The sequence below is a fragment of the Zea mays genome, chromosome 3 (assembly GCF_902167145.1).
Source record: "Zea mays cultivar B73 chromosome 3, Zm-B73-REFERENCE-NAM-5.0, whole genome shotgun sequence".
Classification (NCBI taxonomy): Eukaryota; Viridiplantae; Streptophyta; class Magnoliopsida; order Poales; family Poaceae; genus Zea; species Zea mays.
This window is the reverse complement of record NC_050098.1, coordinates 228,538,200-228,563,458: the sequence shown is the minus strand read 5'-3', so window position 1 is coordinate 228,563,458 and position 25,259 is coordinate 228,538,200. Positions and strand designations below refer to the sequence as shown.

General features: G+C 43.9%; 1 protein-coding gene and 1 long non-coding RNA gene across 2 annotated transcripts; both read right to left on the bottom strand.

Moving 5' to 3' along the window:
* Positions 1 to 17,081: 17,081 nt before the first annotated feature.
* LOC103651570 (uncharacterized) lies at positions 17,082 to 18,575 on the bottom strand. The gene is made up of 3 exons (XR_002268504.1): positions 18,538 to 18,575; positions 17,378 to 17,446; positions 17,082 to 17,151 (listed from the first exon to the last, which is right to left on the bottom strand). It is a non-coding gene; the product is annotated as an uncharacterized lncRNA (long non-coding RNA).
* Positions 18,576 to 19,857: 1,282 nt separating this feature from the next.
* Positions 19,858 to 24,542, bottom strand: LOC111591172 (uncharacterized). Its single transcript, XM_023302110.1, has 6 exons — positions 24,365 to 24,542; positions 20,787 to 20,907; positions 20,446 to 20,693; positions 20,163 to 20,366; positions 19,962 to 20,054; positions 19,858 to 19,869 (listed from the first exon to the last, which is right to left on the bottom strand). The coding sequence occupies exons 1-6, from the start codon at positions 24,518 to 24,520 to the stop codon at positions 19,858 to 19,860; spliced, it is 834 nt and encodes a 277-aa protein (XP_023157878.1). The 5' UTR covers positions 24,521 to 24,542.
* Between the last annotated feature and the right edge of the window lie 717 nt (positions 24,543 to 25,259).

Here is a 25,259-nt window from a genome sequence, read left to right as displayed (position 1 = left end):
GAAACACCTAGATAGCTCAACCATCATTCTGTGATCAGGGATCCATCGCAACCATGCCCTCCCTTGTTGATCCATTCGTTTTTCATTGTTGATCTGACCAACTCTGTGATTTATTAATAATAGTTAGTAGGTGCCATACTAGAATGTAAAATCTTTAAATGCTTACTCAAGATTATGTTAGCATAGATTGAGATATTACAGTTTAACACTAATGGCATTTAAGGGAATCATGTTTTCTAGGTGGCAGCTGGGGAATATAGGTTTGGATGAGTGGCTCGTAAGGGTTTTTCTCAAAAATCACCTTCTCCAGAAATCATTTAGAGTTAAATAGACAATGTCAATATCTAGAAAACAATTTTCATTAGTGATCTCTTAAAAGATGCCCTAGAAATGATGCCATTTTTAGACTCGGGTTTGTTGAGGCACAGTCTCTAGAGATTAATTTATAGCGACACACACTTAACTAAGAGTATTGCCTTTGTTAAAAAATCATAATGTTCTCATATCAGATCTTTTCAAGGTAAGTTTTATATCAAAACAGTATAGCTATATATGCGAGCTACTCATTTTAATCTACATATAAATTTTTATTTAGAATATATCATTTAGAGGCTACAATGTTTGTTACAATTTTTCCATATTTTAAAATATCTTTTTCGAACGGTCTCTAATACGAGGATGGTCTAGGCCAAGCTATAGAGATTAACTAATATGATCTACAATTTTGTGGCTGACATTTTTATTTGAGAATATTTAGATGCCAAAATATTCATTTTGAATTTTCAAACAACCTAGGATGTTCACATGGTTTATCCTAAAGTTGTAGTTTTCAATATGATCTATGGAATTATATTTGAGACTGTTCAAAGGCCCAAGTGTTCATTACAACCTTTCATATCTATTAATAATATTTTCATTGTTTTATCTAATTTAATAACATGCTCTTATGAGGTCTATCTCTGAAAATTGTTCCGAGGCTAATAAAAGGAAGGTGGTTTTGGCCACCGCTGCCTCTCAACATGGCTCATTTAGACAAACTATTTGTTCTGGGCGGTTGGGTCTTTGAATGTAGTTTTTGGTGTTTGTCTACCTCTAGTTTTTTAAGTCATGATATATACCCTCTTCATTTTATGGAAATATTGTTGTTTTCTCCTTTGGTACAAGAACGCAGAAACTAGCTATATAAAATGACTATCTCAACCTTAGTTAGGCCACCACAAATGGCTTGTTCTAAGCTAATATTTAAAGCCACATAAAGGAGAGATGTGAAAAACCTTTGAGCTCGCCGGAATATAAGAGCTAGGCTCTTTTCTACATGTCCTAATGTAAGACAGACATTACTCCTCTTTGAGAATATGTGAATGTAAATGACCTTACATATGTCATATATGACTAGGTATATGCCCGTGCGTTGCAACGGGTAATACTAATGCAGGCATAGGTCATTGTTTAGTGAGGTAATCAACCGGCAGGGTGATACTTGTGTCTGTATAGATCATTGTTTAGTGATGTTATCAACCAAACTTTATGCGTCGGGTTGACATGCGAGGGAGGTGACATTGGGAGGCAGGCTCGGGGGGCGGGGCGTCGGGTGTGTGTGAGAGCACCTAGAGGGGGGGGTGAATAGGTGATCCTGTAAAAGCTTAAACTTATAGCCACAAAACTTTGATTAAGCGTTAGCACAGTTTATGCCAAGTGGCTAGAGAGGAGTCAAAAACACAATAACCACAAGAATTCAATCACAGAGATGACACGGTGGTTATCCCGTGGTTCGGCCAAGTACAAAACTTGCCTACTCCACGTTGTGGCGTCCCAACGGACGAGAGTTGCACTCAACTCCTCTCAAGTGATCCAATGATCAACTTGAATACCACGGTGTTCTTGCTTTTCTTTTCTCAATCCCGTTTGCGAGGAATCTCCACAGCTTGGAGCCTCTCGCCCTTACAAAAGATGTTCACAGAGAATCACGGAGCAAGGGAGGGAATGAGCAACGCACACAAGACTTCAAAAGATCAGAGCAACACGCACACAAGCAGCAATAAGAGCTCGCAACACAACTCAAAGAGTACACAACTCCACAAGAGCTCTATATGCTATCACAATGAATCGAATGCGCTAGATCAATGTCTTGGTGCTTAGAAAGGTTGTAGGAATGCTTGGTATCCTCCTCCATGCGCCTAGGGGTCCCTTTTATAGCCCCAAGGCAGCTGGGAGCCGTTGAGAACAAATCTGGAAGGCCATCCTTGCCTTCTGTCGTCGGGCGCACCGGACAGTCCGGTGCACACCGGACACTGTCCGGTGCCCGATTTCTTTCCTTAACAGGTGCAGCCGACTGTTGCCGACCGTTGCAGATCTGGCGCACCGGACAGTCCGGTGCACACCGGACAGTCCGGTGCCTCCTTCCGACCGTTGGCCAGACCACGTGTCACGCGCAGATTCCGTGGCCGACCGTTGGCTCGGCCGACCGTTGGCTCACCGGACAGTCCGGTGCACACCGGACAGTCCGGTGAATTTTAGCCGTACGCCGTCAGCAAATTCCCGAGAGCGGCCTCTTCGGCCGAGGCAGCCTGGCGCACCGGACACTGTCCGGTGCACCACCGGACACTGTCCGGTGCACCACCGGACAGTCCGGTGCCCCAGACCGAAACAGCCTCTTGGCTGTACACAGCCAAGTCTTCTCTTCTCTTCTTCTTTCTGTTTCTAACACTTAGACAAATATATTAGTACACAAAACCAATGTACTAAGGTTTAGAAACATACCTTTGCTCTAGATTTGCACTTTGTTCATCCATGGGTATTGATTCACATTTAAGCACTTGTGTTGACACTCAATCACCAAAATACTTAGAAATGGCCCAAGGGCACATTTCCCTTTCAATCTCCCCCTTTTTGGTGATTTATGCCAACACAACATAAAGCAACTAGAACAAGTGCAAAATCACTTCAAATAAAATAAATTTGAGTTTTATTCAATTTTGGCATATATGGATCATCCTTTGCCACCACTTGGTTTGTTTTTGCAAATCAAACTCAAATCTCTATCTCTAAGTCAAACACACATGTTGAAGCATAAAGAGAGTCATTCCAAAAGAGATTGATCAAAGATTTCAAAAACTCCCCCTATTTCCCATAGTCAAAACTTCTCCCCACAAGAAGCCAACTTTTGACGAAAGAGACAATGCAAGAGTTTTGAATAAACCAAAAGCTCTATTCTACTATTTTCAAAATCTCTCAAGTGGTAGCTGATCCATTTTTCACTTTGGCCTTTATTTTCTCCCCCTTTGGCATCAAGCACCAAAACGGGATCAACTTTGGCCCTTTAACCCCATTGCCTCACCAAAATCTTCAATTAAGAGCAAATGGCAATAAGAGTTCATGAGATGAACTTGGAATAAGTTACCCTCTCATCGCAGTGCAGTGGAAGTCTTTCATGGTCCAAGTTCACCTTTTCCCTTTTAATTTTCCTTCGAGACTAAATCAAGCAACTCAAGCATATGGTTAGTCTCAAAGGGTCAAGTTGTAACACATCTCCCCCTAAACATGTGCATCACTTTGCAATGGACTTGTGAGGTCCAGGGAGTGTTTGTACAACTTGAGCACCACAATAAGCAACAAAATGCAGAATGAACATGATCAAAGGCATAAACACATGTATGCTTCCATTCAATCCAAGTTCCGCGAATCTAAGACATTTAGCTCACTACGCAGCCTTCAAAAGGTCTTCTCATCTAGAGGCTTGGTAAAGATATCGGCTAGCTGGTTCTCGGTGCTAACATGAAACACTTCGATATCTCCCTTTTGTTGGTGGTCTCTCAAAAAGTGATGCCGGATGTCTATGTGCTTTGTGCGGCTGTGCTCAACAGGATTCTCCGCCATGCGGATAGCACTCTCATTATCACATAGGAGTGGGACTTTGCTCAGATTGTAGCCAAAGTCCCGGAGAGTTTGCCTCATCCAAAGTAGTTGCGCGCAACACTGTCCTGCGGCAACGTACTCGGCCTCAGCGGTGGATAGGGCAACGGAAGTTTGTTTCTTAGAGTTCCACGACACCAGGGACCTTCCTAAGAATTGGCACATCCCCGATGTGCTCTTCCTATCGACCTTACATCCAGCATAGTCGGAGTCTGAGTATCCAACCAAGTCAAAGGTAGACCCCTTTGGATACCAGAGCCCGAAGCAAGGCGTAGCAACTAAATATCTCAGAATTCGCTTCACCGCCACTAAGTGACACTCCTTAGGATCGGATTGAAATCTAGCACACATGCATACGCTAAGCATAATATCCGGTCTACTAGCACATAAGTAAAGTAATGACCCTATCATTGACCGGTATGCTTTTTGATCAACGGACTTACCTCCTTTGTTGAGGTCGGTGTGTCCGTCGGTTCCCATCGGAGTCTTTGCGGGCTTGGCGTCCTTCATCCCAAACCGCTTCAGCAGATCTTGCGTGTACTTCGTTTGAGAGATGAAGGTGCCGTCCTTGAGTTGCTTCACTTGGAACCCAAGGAAGTAGTTCAACTCGCCCATCATTGACATCTTGAATTTCTGCGTCATCACCCTGCTAAACTCTTCACAAGACTTTTTATTAGTAGAACCAAATATTATGTCATCGACATAAATTTGGCACACAAACAAATCACCATCACATGTCTTAGTGAAAAGAGTTGGATCGGCTTTCCCAACCTCGAAAGCATTAGCAATCAAGAAATATCTAAGGCATTCATACCATGCTCTTGGGGCTTGCTTAAGTCCATAGAGCGCCTTAGAGAGCTTACACACGTGGTCGGGGTACCGTTCATCCTCGAAGCCAGGGGGTTGCTCCACGTACACCTCCTCCTTTATTGGCCCGTTGAGGAAAGCGCTCTTCACATCCATTTGGAACAACCTGAAAGAATGGTGAGCGGCATATGCTAGCAAGATACGAATTGATTCTAGCCTAGCCACAGGAGCAAAAGTCTCCTCAAAGTCCAAACCTGCGACTTGGGCATAACCTTTTGCCACAAGTCGAGCTTTGTTTCTCGTCACCACCCCGTGCTCGTCCTGTTTGTTGCGAAATACCCACTTGGTTCCCACAACATTTTGCTTGGGACGAGGCACCAGCGTCCAAACTTCATTGCGCTTGAAGTTGTTAAGTTCCTCCTGCATGGCCAACACCCAATCCGGATCTAGCAAGGCCTCCTCTACCCTGAAAGGCTCAATAGAAGAGACAAAGGAGTAATGTTCACAAAAATTAACTAATCGAGACCGAGTAGTTACTCCGTTGCTAATGTCACCCAAAATTTGGTCGACGGGATGATCCCTTTGAATCATCGCTCGAACTTGGGTAGGAGGTGTCGGTTCCGCTTCTTCCTCCATAACATGATCATCTTGTGCTCCCCCTTGATCACATGCCTCCTGTTGATGAACCTGTTCATCGTCTTGAGTTGGGGGATGCACTGTTGTTGAGGAAGAAGGTTGATCTCGTTCAACTTGTTCCTGTGGCCGAACTTCTCCAATCGCCATGGTTCGTATAGCGGCCGTCGGAACATCTTCTTCATCTACATCATCACAATCAACAACTTGCTCTCTTGGAGAGCCATTAGTCTCATCAAATACAACGTCGCTAGAGACTTCAACCAAACCCGATGATTTGTTGAAGACTCTATACGCCTTTGTATTTGAGTCATAACCTAACAAAAACCCTTCTACAGCTTTGGGAGCAAACTTAGAATTTCTACCTTTCTTCACTAGAATGTAGCACTTGCTCCCAAATACACGAAAGTAAGATACATTGGGTTTGTTACCGGTTAGTAGCTCATACGACGTCTTCTTGAGGAGGCGATGAAGATAGACCCTGTTGATGGCGTGGCAAGCCGTGTTCACGGCTTCCGTCCAAAAGCACTCGGGGGTCTTGAACTCTCCTAGCATCGTCCTCGCCATATCGATGAGCGTCCTGTTCTTCCTCTCTACCACACCATTTTGTTGTGGTGTGTAGGGAGCGGAGAACTCATGCTTGATCCCTTCTTCTTCAAGGAATTCCTCCACTTGAAGATTCTTGAACTCGGACCCGTTGTCGCTCCTTATCTTCTTCACTTTGAGCTCAAACTCATTTTGAGCTCTCCTGAGGAAGCGCTTGAGGGTCCCTTGGTTTTCAGACTTATCCTGCAAAAAGAACACCCAAGTGAAGCGGGAAAAGTCATCAACAATAACCAGACCATACTTACTTCCTCCTATGCTCAGATAGGCGACGGGTCCGAAGAGATCCATATGCAACAGCTCCAGAGGTCTTGAAGTGGTCATCACATTCTTGCTGTGATGCGCTCCTCCCACCTGTTTACCTGCTTGACAAGCTGCACAAGGTCTATCTTTTTCGAATTGCACGTTAGTCAAACCTATCACGTGTTCTCCCTTTAGAAGCTTGTGAAGGTTCTTCATCCCCACATGTGCTAAGCGGCGATGCCACAGCCAGCCCATGCTAGTCTTAGCTATTAAGCATGCATCTAGACCAGCCTCTTCTTTTGCAAAATCAACTAAATAAAGTTTGCCGTCTAATACACCCTTAAAAGCTAGTGAACCATCACTTCTTCTAAAGACAGACACATCTACATTTGTAAATAGACAGTTGTACCCCATGTTGCATAATTGACTAACTGATAGCAAATTGTATCCCAAAGACTCAACTAAAAACACATTAGAAATTGAGTGCTCATTAGAAATTGCAATTTTACCTAACCCTTTTACCTTGCCTTGATTCCCATCACCGAATATAATTGAATCTTGGGAATCCTTATTCTTGACGTAGGAGGTGAACATCTTCTTCTCCCCCGTCATATGGTTTGTGCATCCGCTATCAATAATCCAGCTTGAACCCCCGGATGCATAAACCTGCAAGGCAAATTTAGGCTTGGGACTTAGGTACCCAACTCTTGTTGGGTCCTACAAGGTTAGTGCAAATATCCTTAGGGACCCAAATGCAAGTTTTGTCTCCCTTGCATTTTGCCCCTAACTTCCTAGCAACAATTTTCTTATCCTTTCTACAAATGGCAAAAGAAGCATTTAAAGCACAATAAATTGTAGAAGGTCCATTTACTACTTTCCTAGGAGCATTATGAACTACATTTCTCCTAGGCATTTGATGTATATTTTTCCTAGGCATATTTCTATTATGCACATAAGAAGAACTAGAAGCAACCATGACATGAGCATCAAAATCATCATAAGCATTATAACCCTTATAAGCACTTCTAGTTTGTCTTCTATCATGATACAAAAAAGCATGGTTCTTTTTAGTGCTACTAGCCATAGGAGCCTTCCCTCTCTCCTTGGCGAAGATAGGAGCCTTATGGCTTGTCAAGTTCTTGACTTCTCTTTTGAAGCCAAGCCCATCCTTAATTGAGGGGTGTCTACCAACCGTGTAGGCATCCCTAGCAAATTTTAGTTTATCAAAATTACTCTTGCTAGTCTTAAGTTGAGCATTAAGACTAGCTAATTCATCATTCAATTTTGAAATAGAAACTAAGTGTTCGCTACAAGCATTAATATCAATATCCTTACACCTAGTGCAAATTTCAACATATTCAACACAAGAGTTGGATTTATTTGCTTCTACTAGTTTAGCATTTAAATCATCGTTTATGCTCTTTAAGTTAGAAATAGAATCATGGCATGTTGACACTTCACAAGCAAGCATTTCATTCCTCTTAATTTCTAATGCAAGGGATTTTTGAGCCTCTACAAACTTATCATGTTCTTCATACAACAAATCTTCTTGCTTTTCTAAAAGTATATTCTTTTCATTCAAGGCATCAATTAATTCATTAATTTTGTCTATCTTAGATCTATCTAAGCCCTTGAACAAACATGAATAATCTACTTCATCCTCATCACTAGATTCGTCCTCACTTGAAGAAGCATAGGTAGAGTTGCGAGTACATACCTTCTTCTCCCTTGCCATAAGGCATGTGTGACGCTCGTTGGGGAAAAGGGTTGATTTGTTGAAGGCGGTGGCGGCGAGTCCTTCATTGTCGGAGTCGGAAGAGGAGCAATCCGAGTCCCACTCCTTGCCTAGATGCGCCTCGCCCTTTGCCTTCTTGTAATGCTTCTTCTTTTCCCTCTTGTTTCCCTTTTCCTGGTCACTATCATTATCGGGGCAGTTAGCGATAAAATGACCAATCTTACCGCACTTGAAGCATGAGCGCTTCCCCTTCGTCTTGGTCTTGCTTGGCTGCCCCTTGTGACCCTTTAGCACCGTCTTGAAACGTTTTATGATGAGAGCCATCTCTTCATCATTAAGTCCGACCGCCTCAATTTGTGCCACCTTGCTAGGTAGCACCTCCTTGCTTCTTGTTGCTTTGAGAGCAAAAGGTTGTGGTTCGTTGATCGGTCCATTCAAGGCGTCGTCCACGTACCTTGCCTCCTTGATCATCATTCGCCCGCTGACGAATTTTCCTAAGACTTCTTCAGGCGACATTTTGGTGTACCTGGGATTCTCACGAATATTATTCACCAAATGAGGATCAAGAACGGTAAAGGACCTTAGCATTAGTCGGACGACATCGTGGTCCGTCCATCGCGTGCTTCCGTAGCTCCTTATTTTGTTGATAAGGGTCTTGAGCCGGTTGTATGTTTGAGTTGGCTCCTCGCCCCTTATCATCGCGAACCGTCCAAGCTCGCCCTCTACCAACTCCATTTTGGTGAGCAAGGTAGCGTCATTTCCCTCATGAGAGATCTTGAGGGTATCCCAGATTTGCTTGGCGTTATCCAAGCCACTCACTTTGTTATATTCATCCCTGCACAATGAAGCTAGAAGAACAGTAGTAGCTTGTGCATTCTTATGGATTTGCTCATTAATGAATATAGGACTATCCGAACTATTAAAGTGCATTCCACTATCTACAATCTCCCATATACTAGGATGGAGAGAGAATAGGTGACTACGCATTTTGTGGCTCCAAAATCCGTAGTCCTCCCCATCAAAGTGTGGGGGCTTGCCGAGTGGAATGGAAAGCAAATGTGAATTTGAACTTTGCGGAATACGAGAGTAGTCAAAGGAAAAGTTAGAATTAACCGGTTTCCTTTGCTCGTAGTCGTTGTGGTCGTCATCCCTTTGGGAAGAAGAGGATTCGTCGCTGTCGTAGTAGACGATCTCCTTGATGCGCCTTGTCTTCTTCTTCTTCCCATCTTTACGTCTGTGGCCCGAGCCAGAGTCGTTGGATTTGTCATCTTTTGGCTCGTTGACGAAGGACTCCTTTTCCTTGTCGTTGATCACGATTCCCTTCCCCTTAGGATCCATCTCTTCGGGCGGTTAGTCCCTTTCTTGAAGAGAACGGCTTCGATACCAATTGAGAGCACCTAGAGGGGGGGGGTGAATAGGTGATCCTGTAAAAGCTTAAACTTATAGCCACAAAACTTTGATTAAGCGTTAGCACAGTTTATGCCAAGTGGCTAGAGAGGAGTCAAAAACACAATAACCACAAGAATTCAATCACAGAGATGACACAGTGGTTATCCCGTGGTTCGGCCAAGTACAAAACTTGCCTACTCCACGTTGTGGCGTCCCAACGGACGAGAGTTGCACTCAACTCCTCTCAAGTGATCCAATGATCAACTTGAATACCACGGTGTTCTTGCTTTTCTTTTCTCAATCCCGTTTGCGAGGAATCTCCACAGCTTGGAGCCTCTCGCCCTTACAAAAGATGTTCACAGAGAATCACGGAGCAAGGGAGGGAATGAGCAACGCACACAAGACTTCAAAAGATCAGAGCAACACGCACACAAGCAGCAATAAGAGCTCGCAACACAACTCAAAGAGTACACAACTCCACAAGAGCTCTATATGCTATCACAATGAATCGAATGCGCTAGATCAATGTCTTGGTGCTTAGAAAGGTTGTAGGAATGCTTGGTATCCTCCTCCATGCGCCTAGGGGTCCCTTTTATAGCCCCAAGGCAGCTGGGAGCCGTTGAAAACAAATCTGGAAGGCCATCCTTGCCTTCTGTCGTCGGGCGCACCGGACAGTCCGGTGCACACCGGACACTGTCCGGTGCCCGATTTCTTTCCTTAACAGGTGCAGCCGACCGTTGCCGACCGTTGCAGATCTGGCGCACCGGACAGTCCGGTGCACACCGGACAGTCCGGTGCCTCCTTCCGACCGTTGGCCAGACCACGTGTCACGCGCAGATTCCGTGGCCGACCGTTGGCTCGGCCGACCGTTGGCTCACCGGACAGTCCGGTGCACACCGGACAGTCCGGTGAATTTTAGCCGTACGCCGTCAGCAAATTCCCGAGAGCGGCCTCTTCGGCCGAGGCAGCCTGGCGCACCGGACACTGTCCGGTGCACCACCGGACACTGTCCGGTGCACCACCGGACAGTCCGGTGCCCCAGACCGAAACAGCCTCTTGGCTGTACACAGCCAAGTCTTCTCTTCTTCTTTCTGTTTCTAACACTTAGACAAATATATTAGTACACAAAACCAATGTACTAAGGTTTAGAAACATACCTTTGCTCTAGATTTGCACTTTGTTCATCCATGGGTATTGATTCACATTTAAGCACTTGTGTTGACACTCAATCACCAAAATACTTAGAAATGGCCCAAGGGCACATTTCCCTTTCAGTGTGGGACCGCGAATTGCGTCGGGAGGCAGATTGGAGGGCGTTAGGTGGATGGAGGCCGCGACATGTGGAACGTGGCGCGGTTAGAGCGAGAGGCGAGAAGAGGTGGAGGAGGTCGGGTGCAGACAGTTCTGCCAAAGTGGCCTTAGGCGAGTCGTGACTGCGTCTGCTACCCGAGCTTGGCCTTAGATGAGTCGTGACCGCGTCTGCTGCCCGGGCTTGGCCTCGGATGAGTCGTGACTGCCTGTCCTGCCCGGGCTTGGCCTCAGACGAGTCGTGATTATGTCTCCCGCTCGAGGGTGTCCTCAGGCAAGTCGTGACTGCGTCTCCCGCCGGGCTTGGCCTTGGGTGATTCTTGACAGCCTCTCCCGCCCGAGAGTGGTCTCGAGCGAGTCATGACTGCGTATCCCACCGGAGGATGGCCTCGGGCGAGTTGTGACTACTTGTCTTGCCGGAGGTTGGCCTTGGGCCAGTCGTGACTGTCTATCCCACTCGCAGATGGCCTCGAGCGAGTCATTACTGCCTGTCCCGCCCACGGATGGCCTCAGGCGAGTTGTGACTATCTGTCCCACCTGAGGATGGCCACGGACGAGTCGTGACTACGTCTCCCGCCAGGGGTTGCCCTTGGGCGAGTCATGACTGCATGTCCCACCCGAGGGTGGCCTCAGGCGAGTCGTGACTGACTGTCTTGCCAGGGCTTGGCCTCGGTTGAGTCGTGATTGCGTCTCCCGTTGGGGGTTGGCCTCGGGTGAGTCGTGACTGCTTGTCTCGCCCGAGAATGGCCTCAGGTGAGTCGTGGTTGCCTGTCTCGCTCAGGCTTGGCCTCAGACGAGTCGTGATTGTGTCTCCCGCCTGAGGGTGGCCTCGGGCGAGTCGTGACTGCCTCTCCTCCCGAGGATGGCCTCGAGTGAATCGTGACTGCCTCTCCCACCCAGGGTTGCCCTCGGGCGAATCATTATTGCCTTTCCTGCCTGGGGTTGCCTCGGGCGAGTCATTACTGCCAGTATCGCACGGGGTTGTCCTCGGGCGAGTCATGTCTGCTTGTCCCGCCCAAGGGTGGCCACAGGAGAGTCGTGGCTGCTTGTCCCACCTGGGCATGGCCTTGGGTGACTTGTGTCTATGTCTCCTACCCAAGAGTGTCCTAGGACAAGTCGTGACTATTTGTCCCGTGTAGGCTTGGCCTCAAGCGAGTCGTCACTGCCTCTCCCACCCGAGAGTGGCCTCGGCCAAGTCGTGATTGCGTCTCTCGCCTGGGCTTGGTCTCGGGCGACTTGTGACTGCCTGTCCCATCTGGGCATGGCCTTGAGCGAGTCATGATTGCGTCTCACGCCCAAAGGTGGCCTCGGGCGAGTCGTGACTGCGTCTCCTGCCCGGGCTTGGCCTCGGACGAGTCATGATTGTGTCTCTCGCCCGAGGTTGGCCTCGGGCGAGTCGTGACTGCATCTCCCATCCGGGCTTGGCCTTGGGCGATTCTTGACAGCCTCTCCCGCTCGAGAATGGCCTCGAGCGAGTCGTGACTACGTATCCCGCCGGGGGTTGGCCTCGGGCGAGTGGTGACTACCTGTCCCGCCTGATGATGGCCACGGGCGAGTCGCGACTACTTCTCCCACCCCGGGTTGTCCTCGGGCGAGTCGTGACTGCCTATCCCACCCGAGGATGGCCTCAGGTGAGTCGTGGCTAACTGTCCAGCCAGGGCTTCGTCTCGGGTGAGTCGTGACTGTGTCTCCTGTCGGGGGTTGGCTTCTGGTAAGTCGTGACTGCCTATCTCGCCAGAGGATGGCCTCGGGCTAGTCGTGGCTGCCTGTCCTGCCTGGGCTTGGCTTCGGGCGAGTCGTGACTGCCTCTCCCACCCGAGGGTTGCCTCGGGCGGACTGCCTGTTCTGTCTTGCCTTGGCCTCGGGCGAGTTGTAACTTTGTATCCCACCGGGGTTGGCCTCAGGCAAGCTGTAACTGTGTATCCCACCCGGGGGTTGGCGTTGGGCGAGTCGTGACTGTCTGTCCCGCCCGCGGATGACCTTAGGCGAGTCGTTATTGCCTGTCCCGCCTAGGCTTGGCCTCGGACGAGTCGTGACTGTGTCTCCCGCGCCGAGAGTGGTCTAGGAAGAGTCGTGACTACCTGTCCTATTTTGGCTTTGCCTCGGGCAAGTCATAACTGGCCTTCCACCGAGGGTTGGCCTCGGGCGAGTCGTTACTGCCTCTCCCACTCGATGGTGGTGGTGCACGCAGGGACGACGGAGGTAGGCCAATCGTGGGGGCGGTGCGCTCATCTCCTCGAGGAAGCTATCACCGCAGGAGGAGAGGGAGACAAGGAGGCACTACATATTTGTGACATGTCTTTAATTGGATACACCTACAAAACAATTATAAATATTGCATAAAAAATAAAATACATGCAAACAATAACCGTGTAAATTTCAAACTCATATTTACCATGTCATGGTCTATGTAAAGTAAAAACCCTTCATTCCGCACTACATATTTGTGACATGTCTTTAATTGGATATAGCTTGTCTGTTTTAGTTTCAACATCACCGTCTCGCTTTAGAAAGTTGAACTGAAAAGCATTTTCTATGTGGACACGACCTCCAGATTGGCACTTTAGATGATCTTGAGATTTTATTAAATTTATGCAATAGTCTATCACCTGCAAGTGTGTAAGTTGTTGTTAAAAATATCTATCACAATTATGAGACATATATCACATCATATACTACGACCTAACGACCCTAATGTTGCAATACAACTCAAGCTTTTCCTTGACTGTTGTGAATGGCAAGGAAAAAACATGCCCTCCATTATTGACTATAGAGGACAAAGGACGTAGTCCTCCAAGTAGACGATTTCAGACAATTTTTTGGTAAAATGCAGAAAATTAAGCTTCAATGGGGTATATTTTTGGCTTTATCATAAATCGATTTTTTTCTAAAATTTCTGCATTTCGAAGGAGCCTAAACATATAATACTACCATGTAATTAATCCACATTTTTCCTCTTGCGTTTTTTTTCATGTGAACTAAACCACCTTTTCGAGTAAAATTTCCATGTGAACTAATCCACGTTTTTTTCCTGTCGCGCAAGTTTGTCATGTGAACTATTTTTTATAATGCTCAATTTTCTATGTGAACTATGCCCCTGATGCGTAATTTTTGAGATTTTATTAAATTTATACAATAGTCTATCACCTGCAAGTGTGTAAGTTGTTGTAAAAAATACCATAGTGGGTAAAAAAAATATACCAGGGTCACCAAATGAAAAACTAAACATGAATTATCTTATTACTTAGATATCGTAGTTGATGTTGAACATAAACCAACATGAGTCGAGTTGGCTAGTGGGTGGGAGCTTAGGCATTTTGCTCAAGGCATCCAGGGTTCGATTCCTAAGTCTGGTAGCAATTTTTTTTGCTGCGACAATAACGGACGGGGGAGGGCAGAACGAGGGAGGGGCAGAACGGGGTGGCAGCCTACCCCCTTACATTCTTCATAGTAGTAGAGATACGATAAGAGATAGTAGCTGGTTCTTAGGGTCTGTTTGCGAATGTATTACCATCTCTACATTGGAGCAGCTCTAAAAAACATTGTTTCTAGGGTACCCTTTTAGGTGGTTCACAAATAATTTTTTTTCAGGAGAACTAATCGAGCTCGATGATGCCTATCTGGCTAGAGAAGTCGGAAGAAAAGTTAGGGGATGTTTGGCCTTACTTCAGAACAAAGCTCAAACAAAGAGCTGGTTAAAGCTAGCCAAATACTATAACTCCAGAATTACAAACTCTATAGACTTTTAAGAGTCGTAATTCGAATTTTTGGAGTTCATCTTTTGCTGCTCTTAAATAATTAAAAACAACATCTATGTGGAGTTTGATGGTATTTATCTGCCATTGTAACTAGTTATGAAAAGGCAATCTTAACTCTGGAGCAAAGCTGCTCCGCCTAGAGTCACAACAGTAAGTGTTACCTAAAAATGAGTTATGCCTGACGGCTATAGTGACAGCCGTCAGAGATAAGGCTTATGCCCAACGGCTATCAGTATAGCTGTCGGACATAATAGTTACTTTCGACGACCACTAGATGTCGTCGGAAATAACGTAATTGCCGACGGTTCTCTACAATGCCGTCGAAAATTTCGGGGCTGTCGGACCTTTCTCGTTTTCTGTTGTGAGTTTTGGGACATAGTTGTTTTATAGTGGAGCAGAGCCATGCCAAACACCCCATTAATCTAGACCACGAGTGGCATGGAACCATGCCCCCGCCCCACGCCTATAGAAAAATAGTCAAAATTATTGCGTAGGGGAGGGGGATCGAACCCGTGCACCCTGGTAGAGGCAGCGGATGACCCTGGCCGTGCTTAACTTGCCACATGAGCCCAAGCAAGTTTGTGTCTAATAGTCAATAGGTGTTATAAATACGTGTAGACTGAGTTTTCAAAATAATGAAAAAATAATCATGTTAGGCCGGGCTGGCACAACGGGACGAGACAACGGCCCAAGCATGGTACGCCTCTCGAGTTGGGCTGGCACGAGCCCCAATTTAATAGTGTCGGACCGGGCCACGACACTATTAAATGGACCATGACTTGGACCAGCCCACTAGGCACGAGTGCACGACCCAGTTGGCCATCTATACCGACTCCCTCTCCGCGCCATAGTTGGTCGCAAGCCCCACACATCCCGCGCTCCTCGCCTCCTCTGCGCCCGCGCCAAACGCCCACCATCCTCGCCTCCCTCCACTCCAGCCCCCGCCTGCGCCTGCCCCCACGTGTTGCCCTTGCCTCCCCACCCCCTGCCCCGCCGCGACATATCCCCTTGGTTCCCTCCCTCACCTTTGCCCTACGCCTCCTCCTCGACGCTCGCGCCTCCATCAAGGATCTCAAGGGTTTCATGGCCAGCGTCGAGGTGCTCAATAATCCATCCAGGGCCACAACCGACTGTCTTATCCATAACCGCGCTACTTCACGAGAGGTGGACGATGAGTTGACGTGTAGCCTGATCTAGGTCAAAGTTGAGGGCGTCACGCGGGTCACACATGTTGTGTTTCCATGCATGGTTGAGACTCGAGAGTAAGTGTGACGCCATTGTCAACATCGGCTCCAGTGCCACCTCTGATGTGCCTTCCTATTTGCTCTATTCTATCTACGCCGCCACCAAAGCCACAATACTAATAAGAGTTTTCCTCGCATCTCTCTAGCTAAATCGATAAGGGCATGTTCGTTTGATCCGGAATTCACCCTAGAATTGTTCTAGTTGATCAAACCCTATATAAATTAGACAAATAATCTGGCTAGGAATGGTTATGGATGACCATTCCTTAGGAACCAAACATGCCCTAAATGTATTGGTAGGTATACCATAAAATCAGAAAAATCTACCGGCATTCCACCACGACTACGCATTTTAAGGACATGAAACCCAGGTGCCCAGACAATATAGAACAACAATGCGCAAATTCATTACTATGGATCCACTTCACAAGCAAATTAGAAGAATCCACATATCATATTTAGATAAAACTTCCTTGAGTTCATCCTCTATGCATGTATGTCCCATCTCTACTACCTATTAAGATGATAGTGCAGACCATGGGTGGAACCCTTCCCCCACGCCGACGCCTATAGGAAAATCGTCCAAAATTATTGCGCTGGGGAGGGGGATCGAACCCATACATGTGCCCTGGTAGAGGCAGCGGACGACCCTGGCTGTGCTTTGCTAGCCACTTGAGACCAAGCAAGTTTGTGTCTAATAGTCAATATGTGTTATAAATATGTGTAGATTGGGTTTTCAAAATAATAAAAAAAATAATCATGTTAGGTCGGGCCGGCACTACGGGACGATACAACGGCCTAAGCATAGCATGCACTACACCATGACACAATATTGCCAACGGATTGTCTGATGGTAAAACACCTAAATAGCGTCGCACAGTCCGTCGGTAAAGAGCTTTGCCGACAGATAATGTGTGTCGGCGAAAGTCCTGTCGGCAATAACCTTTACCGGCAGACATAGATCTACCGACAGACTACCTGTCGGTAATGTTTATATTATTGTCGACAGACATATCTTTGCTGTCAGACAAATTTGTGCCGACAGATTCTTGTGCCAACAGCTTGTGTGTCGCTAAAAGTCTATATACCGACAGATTGTCTGATGTTATTCCCTATGTGCAGTTAAAAAAAAACATGTATACAAATATATGCTAATGAAACAAATAATAAACTGATTATGATGCACATTACAGGACAACTTGAATAATATGTAGCTCAGAATATATGAAATTTGATTACTAAAAGAAAGAGATCAATCTTTGACTTTGAATTCCAACGTATATTGTTTTGGAACACAATTTGTGTGATGAACATATAAAAAAATAATAGCATACATGTTTTCTAAATTTTGAAGTGATATTTCAGTTCAATTACATGCAAAGTCTAAAGATTCATCTAGCTAGCAAACTAAAATCTCTCCATCAGCTGGGTGATGTTACGCCAACGGCTTAGCATGCATGCGAGTAATCATTTTTTCACACACTTCAAGCACTCCTGATCCTTGCTTCCAGCACCTCCCCTACAACATATTTTGATAATTTGTCAATTACTATATATATCAACAGGTCTATAAACTCCCAACAGAAAATTCAAACTGAAAGTTTAATAAAAGTATTAAATTGCAAAAAGTTCGGTGATACTGCTGATGAAAGTAAATCACAAAGTTCGGTGTACTGTAGATGAAAGTTTAAGGGTGAATGGAGAGTGGAGTTTTATGAAGTCATTTAGGTGGGCACATACTATACCTTGACAACAGCAGCATGCGTACTTTGTCGGTATTAGCAAAGATGGGCCAAAAGATCACCGAATAAGTTCTGAAGAGGACAAAACAGAGACATGAATTTGGACATTAAAAATTAAGACAAAATAGAGACAGCATGCAGAAAATATATGAAGAAAATAGTATGAAATTTATGGAATTTCTATGTAAGGACGTCGCTTCAGTTAGCTCACTCATCCAGATCAAACAACTGAACTTTGGTTCCTCTAGAACCTCCTTCACAGATTTTGGAGATTTAGGAGACAGGGGGCGATCTGGCTCAAAGAGGCATGCTCACTGTTGGACACAAAATAGAGCCTCTCGAGCATGACAAGGGACTCCTATATATCCATAGTGCCTCTCAGGAGTATGACAACAGTTAGCTCACTCATCCAAAAGCTATGGTCACGTTTGGTTAGCTCTACCAAGGACAACTAGGCTCCTCCGGTGCAAGCACACATGATTGGTTGGGTGCGCTTGCAATCTAGCCAGGCTGAGCATGTGCAGAACGTTCCGCCGGGCCTGGCTCTCTCTGTGCAAGATTTTTATCCGTTTCTATGGAGCCTGGCTGATCATGGGAACCAAACAAAGACTCTGTCAGACCAAGCTAATAGTGTATGAGAAAGCAAACAGATTCTTTGCACGAGCCAGGAAGAATTGCAAACGATAAAATGTGGCAGAATTGCTTCAAGAAAAGGCAGAATTGCTTCTCTATCCATTATCCTCGTTCTGAGGCTATGCTTCCATCCAACACAGAGCACCAATCCTTTCAGGTTCTAAACTTTATAAAAGATCGATCCCAGGAAGGCTGAGTTACAAATCTTGATAAAATAGAACCCAGGAAGATCGATCCCAGGTACATTGATGGCTAAAACATCAAAAGAGAAAAGAAACTAACCTAGGTCTAGTCAGGAATTTTGACTTAGACTAAGTAACTTGGACATGGACCCCTAGACTTGGAAGACCGACTCAGACTTAGCTAGGTTCAAGAAAGTTTGGTCCACACATCATGATCAGAACAAGTGGCGCCTTCACTAAAAATACAAGTCTAAAACTAAACTATAAACTGTAAACTATTTACCTGCTGTAAACTAGATGTCATTTATTTCAAGAGTCTGAAAACATATTTTCAGGCAAAATATTTACCTGCTGCTGTAGAACCTTGGGTCAATGTTGATTTTTTGTTACGACCCATCTAAAAATACAGAACATTAGAAGCTTGTTCCATTAATTACATAAATAAAAGACAAGGTTGTAGTATTACCTTGTTTGTTGGCCATGCAACGGGCATAAAAAGAGCATCCCCCATACTCTCTACACCTAAGTATGGTCGTGGCAGAGTACTTTCCCTTTTTAGCACGCGAGTCACAAAAACCTGTGTGAACTCCCTTCCAAGAGGAACATCTGCAACCTTAGTGGTTGGGTCGGTTGAGATAATATTTGCTATTGCAACAGGAACTTCTGATCTCATCATAGAATATAATATGACTTCTTTACCAACCTAATAAAATATGCGAAGTAAGATTACAAAGTTCAAATAATGAAACATAAATATGAAGTGATAGATGAGAAATTACATGATTATCGTCTGCATTTTGAGGTGATCCATGATTTCTTTGAGGTACCATTGTTGCAATATCTCGCCTGCGACTTTGCTCTTCAATAGTATTAACATCTTCACGATTCCTTAGACGACCCACAGTGCTTGCAACTCGCCTAGTAAGCTGCAAGTCATCTTCAACCATATTTTGTGAATAGTCATTACCATTGTAATCATGTGCCACCTCATCTGACCGATGCACCCTTGAGTTCTAAAGAAAAATAAAAAGGGAAAAAGTGTTAGTGAGATAAAGGAAACAAGCCTAATTAACTGGATAGACGGCGAACTGCTCGATATATGCTACACTGACTAAACATATGCAATATTATATCACCTGTCGAGAATTAGACCCATGTTGTGATGGGCTTTCTATATGTTTCACCCCTTGAGCTGCTACCATCATTTGATAAATTTGATCCATTTTTTCTTTCATTTGATTCATATCCTGTCTTAAGGCTCTAACCTCTTGCTCAGACTGACTGCGAGCTTGCAATGCCATTTAAAGCTTTGTTGATATTTTCATTTGAGTTCCAGGGGTGCCTACATCTTGTGGAGTTGGTCCTAAGCCTAAACCACGAATACGACCTCTTGGTTCTTTCTCTCCAAAAACATGTGCATATAAATCACCATCTTCAATACTTCTGTCCTTCAGTTCTGGGTTCTCAGCAACAGCTTCTTCAAATTTATTCTTAAGAGGACCACACATATGTTATATTTTGTTCACTTATATTTTAATTATTACATAAATCAAAAATATGTGTACTCACAATGAATATTTCTGCTCCAGGTAGAGGCACAATATCCCCTTCTTTGTTCTTACGCGTGTGTGTTCTAACATATATTTCATCTCTTCTCGCAGGGCGTCCTTATTGCTCGGCCTACAAGAAAAAATGATTTGGTCCAGTAATTGACTAGATTTTTCATAAATTAAACTAATGATTATACAAACTAGTGATTATAATTTTTTTACCAGTTCATGCCCCACACGAGCATAATTCTTGCTGCCAGCTGCATGCGACATAGTCAGCTTTGAACGGTTATCTTTACCTCTGTTTGTACGAACCTACAACATAAATATGAATATATCAAAACAATAATACAAATTCATTCATACAAAAGTTTAATGAAGGTTTATATCTCAAAAAAGAATTAAAAACAAATCAGCATGTACCTCGGCTTCTGGAGACATCCAATAAGTTATCAACCACTCCCAATCAGATTCTTTCACCCTTTCATCCCTTTTAGCAATAAGCTCTTCAAAACTCAATGTTTCATCAAAATATTTGTTCTTTAGGTCAGCCTTAAACTCTCTGCACTTTTTTGCTGCAGATGTTATAACATAATCTATACCAGATTCATCCACTTCATAGTATTCCTGTTTCAACAAAAATGTAGTTGCTTACCAAATCTACTGACAATAAGCTAAGACAAATTATCTCACTAAATCAGATTACCTTCACTTTTGTCCATAACTCAAACTTCTTTTTAGAATCAACTAGTCTCCAATCCTCACAAGAAACCGGGATATTTTTCCTCACCAAAGTTCCTATGAAATTACCAAACTCTTTGCTGTTCCTACCAACTGGTTGTCCATATTCATTAAGGGTAATGCAGATTTTAGGCCCACCACTACTTGAATATATGTTCTTCTTCAAGGTTGGGCCCCTTCCTTTCTTTATATTTCGATGCCCAATAGGTTGCTCTGCTTATTACAGGAGATAAAACAGATGAAAACCTTTGTTCATAACTATTTTCAAAATTGCTACAATAAATTTAAAGTTTGTTTGATTTTTACCTTCATCATTGATGGGGTTTTCAGATTCTTCGTAACTATTTTCAGATTCTTCATCAACAATATCCCTTTCAGTCCTTGATCGCAAAGTAGGTCCATTAGTTGAAGCTGCTAATGTCCTTGTCTACACTCAAAGAAATGAAAACATTAAAACTTAAGGTTCAGAAATTAAAGCAGTCAACCAATTGCCAGTGAAGCAACAGAAATTTCAAGCAGTAATATAGCTGTAATATAAACTACCCACACAACAGTAATATTAAGTGCCAGCAGTGCATGGCTGACCCACACGGCAAACATGGGTCTTTAGAGAAAACAAACTACCCAAGCTCAAGAAACTGAGCAATTCGACATCAGGGGAATTGTAAATGAGTTTAAGAATACTATTTGTGCATATCAACACCGGAAAGAAGGAATGGACATTGAAGTGTCCCATGTAAAAAGAAAAGAAATCCCTTTGTTTGTTTTTCCTGGTGGAGTGCGTCCTTCTCGTACTTCTAGAACAACGCACAAGAACAGCCGTGCCATTCCAACACGTGATGTTTCAGCTGATGATCAAGTGGGAAACCTATTGGGCGTTGCCAGTTGTAGTGATGCTCAACATGTACCAGGTAAAGGCAGTTATATGAAACAACCAGAACCAGATTTTGCTGGAGGCTTTCAGTTGCCAGGAAGTATTTCTCTGTTGCCCCTAGCTTACCCAATAAAGTAGTTCTGAATGGGTCTGCTAATTTTCATGCAGAATCTATTGAGAGTGAACATCCAGAACACTATCAGGAAAGTAAGTTTGCGGTTGTGCAGAATACCGTGTGCCTTGTAGTCAAGCAACCTAACAGTTTGCTCCCAAATTCAAACAACGATTCACAATTGTATGGATCTGATTCCTCTCTTAACAGTTCAAAAAGGGAATGTGCAGGCAGTGCTGCAAACAACTTGCTGAAGTTATCCCCAGCTATTCCAGCCACACCTGATGAACTTGATGAGCTGGTATCCTATCAAACTAATCAGAAAGATGTAAATGCTGAAAATAACTTGGAGATCGGTTCTGAAAATAACTTGGAACAAATATGCAGTCTGAGGCCCCAAGAATCTAATAATAATCTGAAGCGTAAAGTCAATCAAGAGCTCGAGGTATGATATTCTCCGACAAACCAATACCTGATTTTTCTCTGCCCTTCCCTATGAGCTGTGACCTTGCATTTTTCTATAGTTTCAGTTAGAATGCCCAGTTACTGTGATATAGTGGCAATTAATAAAATGTAAATACAATCTGTTTACATGGTTTCATTTTCCAATTACATGCATACCTACATGTTAGAACAGGAATTGGATGAGTCGAAAAAAGAGTAGTACTGGAAAATTCCTGTTCTGTCTCCGCAGTAAGAGGTAATCTGCCGTCATGTTGATCTGTCTCCGCCGTAAGAGGTAATCTGACGTTCTGGTGATCGGTTCCGTAGCAGTACTGGAAATTTTCGTCGTGATGCTTCTATAACTGAACTGGGAGTGATGTGACTTCTACGAGTAGTTGCTTATTAGCCTACAGAAATATAGGGATCCGGAGACTGGTTATGTCTCATGGCAGTTTTTGTTTCACCAATATCGTTTTATGGCGCTGACATAAAAACAGATATTCGTGCAACTGAAGAACGATGTGACTTCTGGTTTATGTTACTGCTACGGCACGACCTCGTGTCCCTTTTTTGACCTAATAATGGCCCATCCTCTGCTGATGAGTGCGCTACTTCGCTTACTTGAAATTACTTGATGTCTTGGTGATGCTTTCTACATTGTGTGATTGGTGGGTGAATTCATAAAATTAACTCAGCAGTTGCCATGTATTGCATCTGATTACAATTGTATATACTAGGTTTGTTTATGAGTTATGCTTCTTGATGCCTTCACCACTTATGTTCCTCTGCTTAGGCACTGTTTGGTCAATTAGAGGTGTGCTCCGTGTTTTTGTTTGTGCACTAGCAATATTTATCTTCTTTTACTACACCCCTCCTCGATTTCAGTCGTCTGGACATCTATTCAGTCAACTGCAGTTAGTGGTGGTGCGATTTTTCCTGGTGAGATACTGTCAATCATCAGCGCCATAAAAAAACTGTTTAGCATAGTAGGGTTGGCGTAGGCAGACTTGAGGATAGCATCACTGTCGGGGATGGGGCGATCTCAGGATGGAGGGGCTGCAATGTTTTGGCTGACAATGGGTTGAAGAACACAGGGTGAAAGAACAGTAGCGCTGTTAATCTGAACAGTTGGCAGAACGTCAGATTACCTCTTACGGCGGAGACAGAACAGGAATTACACGGTCGTCTTACGCAAAAAGAGCAGGAATTGGATGAGTCAAAAAAATGAACTTTGAGTTATGCAAAACAGTGGAGTTCCTTGAGGTAAAACTAGTTAGTAAATTGGCTATGTCATCTTCAACAAAGCAAATCAGCAACTGAGTCATCTTCAAGGAACATGCCCCACACTTATCTCCTCTCTGCACTCAGGGTAGTTAAAAAATATTTCCAATACTCCACTTTCGAATCCCAAGTTAACTCTATCTACAAGCTGCCCAGAATCTGCTAGAAAGGATAAGGGATCAGGATATTCTTCAGACATTTTGAAAAAGAAAAACTAGAATCTCATCAATCGACTGAAATATTAATTTCCTCCCCACTTCCCTTCGAATTCCACATAAGGACAGACCTTGCCCATTACACCAAACTTGTTCACCAAGTATTGGTCTTCCACTTTGCTATAACATTACATATCTAATAATACATGAATTTTGTGTTACATTGCCCCAAAGTCAAGCATCCTGCCCTGGTTTTTATTTCTGTTATCTGAAACCAACTCCATCTGCACAGTCTGACAGGGCAAATTGGGAATCACTTTCCTCACATTTTGTGTAGCACCAAGCCATACAACCTATAAGAAGGTCTATGGTCTACCAACTTACTACAGAAGCTTCAGCCAAAAACTGCATGGTTTGAGTACCAAAGAGCCCCAATCTAGGTGCCACATGCAGTCCTATGGTTCTTCAGCGACTGAATAACCCTCAGTTGCCACTACCTGTCAGTCCATATGAGCATTGATTTTCTTTTAAATTTTTTATGTAGTGCCAGGCTTAATTACCTCAGTCCCCTTATTCTTCTTGAATTAAGCTACCACTTACCAAAGATACCTTTGCCCAAATCCCTACAACTAAGCTACAGGAACTCTCCAAGGTTTGAGTCAAACACTGAAATTGGCACTGACTGCTATTTATCATCTGAAAATCCCAAGGGCCTAACAGCCCATTTTCAATGGTCACTGGTGAATTTATGTGGCTATGGCAGAAAAATCTAGTTACTTGTGACTGGTGAATTTCAATGGTCACTGGTGAATTCAATGGTCACTGAGTCTGAAATTACAAGCAGTGAAGCAGCAGAAATGAAAGTCTGAAATTGGAATGGAAATATAGCAGTAGCAGCAGAACTGAAAGTCTGAAACTGAAATATTGGAAAGAAAGTACAAGCAGTATTAAATAGATTGTGGTACTATTAAATTAAATGTAAAAAACATGAACTTATTAAATAGGGAAATACATTAACCTTATGTTTCTTATTGGCTTGATGTGATCCATTTGCTTCTTCACTAACCATAGTACTAGGTACATGGAGATTAAGAGATCTCATCCGCTTCAAATTTTCTTTTATGTTGGCAGCCCTTTGTAGTTCATATTCATTGACCTCCGTTTCTTTACCCATTCCTCTTCCTCTTACAAACTTTCCTCCTAAATCAAGACATAAAGAGATTACAATCAAGATTCAAGACAAAGAGATTACAACGTAAAATGAAACATTTTTGCGTAAACAGATATAAACATATCTTACTTGCTAGGTTGGTTTTCAGCAACCATTATTCCATCTATATCAGTCCTAACACAACTACCACCGATAGAGACATTCACTTGCGTGTTTGCATCCAAATCTGGCAAGAAAGAACCTATTTCTGTACTATTGTCTAGCCTTTCTTCCATATCATACATGTCACGTTGTTTTGACTTTAAAACAGCAAACCAATCAGCATCAATAGGATCTTGCACATAGTAAACTTGAGTTGCCTGAGATGCAAAAATAAATGGCTCATCTAATTCCTTGTCACCGGTATTGAATAAATGCTTGAAGTTGACCATTGTCACCCCAAACTTGTCTATTTTGACCCATTTGTCTCGTACTCGGTTATCAATCCAATCACATTTGAACAATACTATTTTTCCCTGGTGATGGTAGTTCAGCTCAAGAATGTCTTTTATAACACCATAATAAGTTTTGCTCATTGATACTGGGTTATTATTGTTTGTCCCATCAAAACTTGTTGCATGTGCAACTAGGGCTACACCACTACACTGCACTGACCTACCCACATCATAAGAATGTGTATGGAAATTTATCCCATTTATAGAATAACTATCATAAGAATGTGCAACCATGTTAGGCTCCTTAG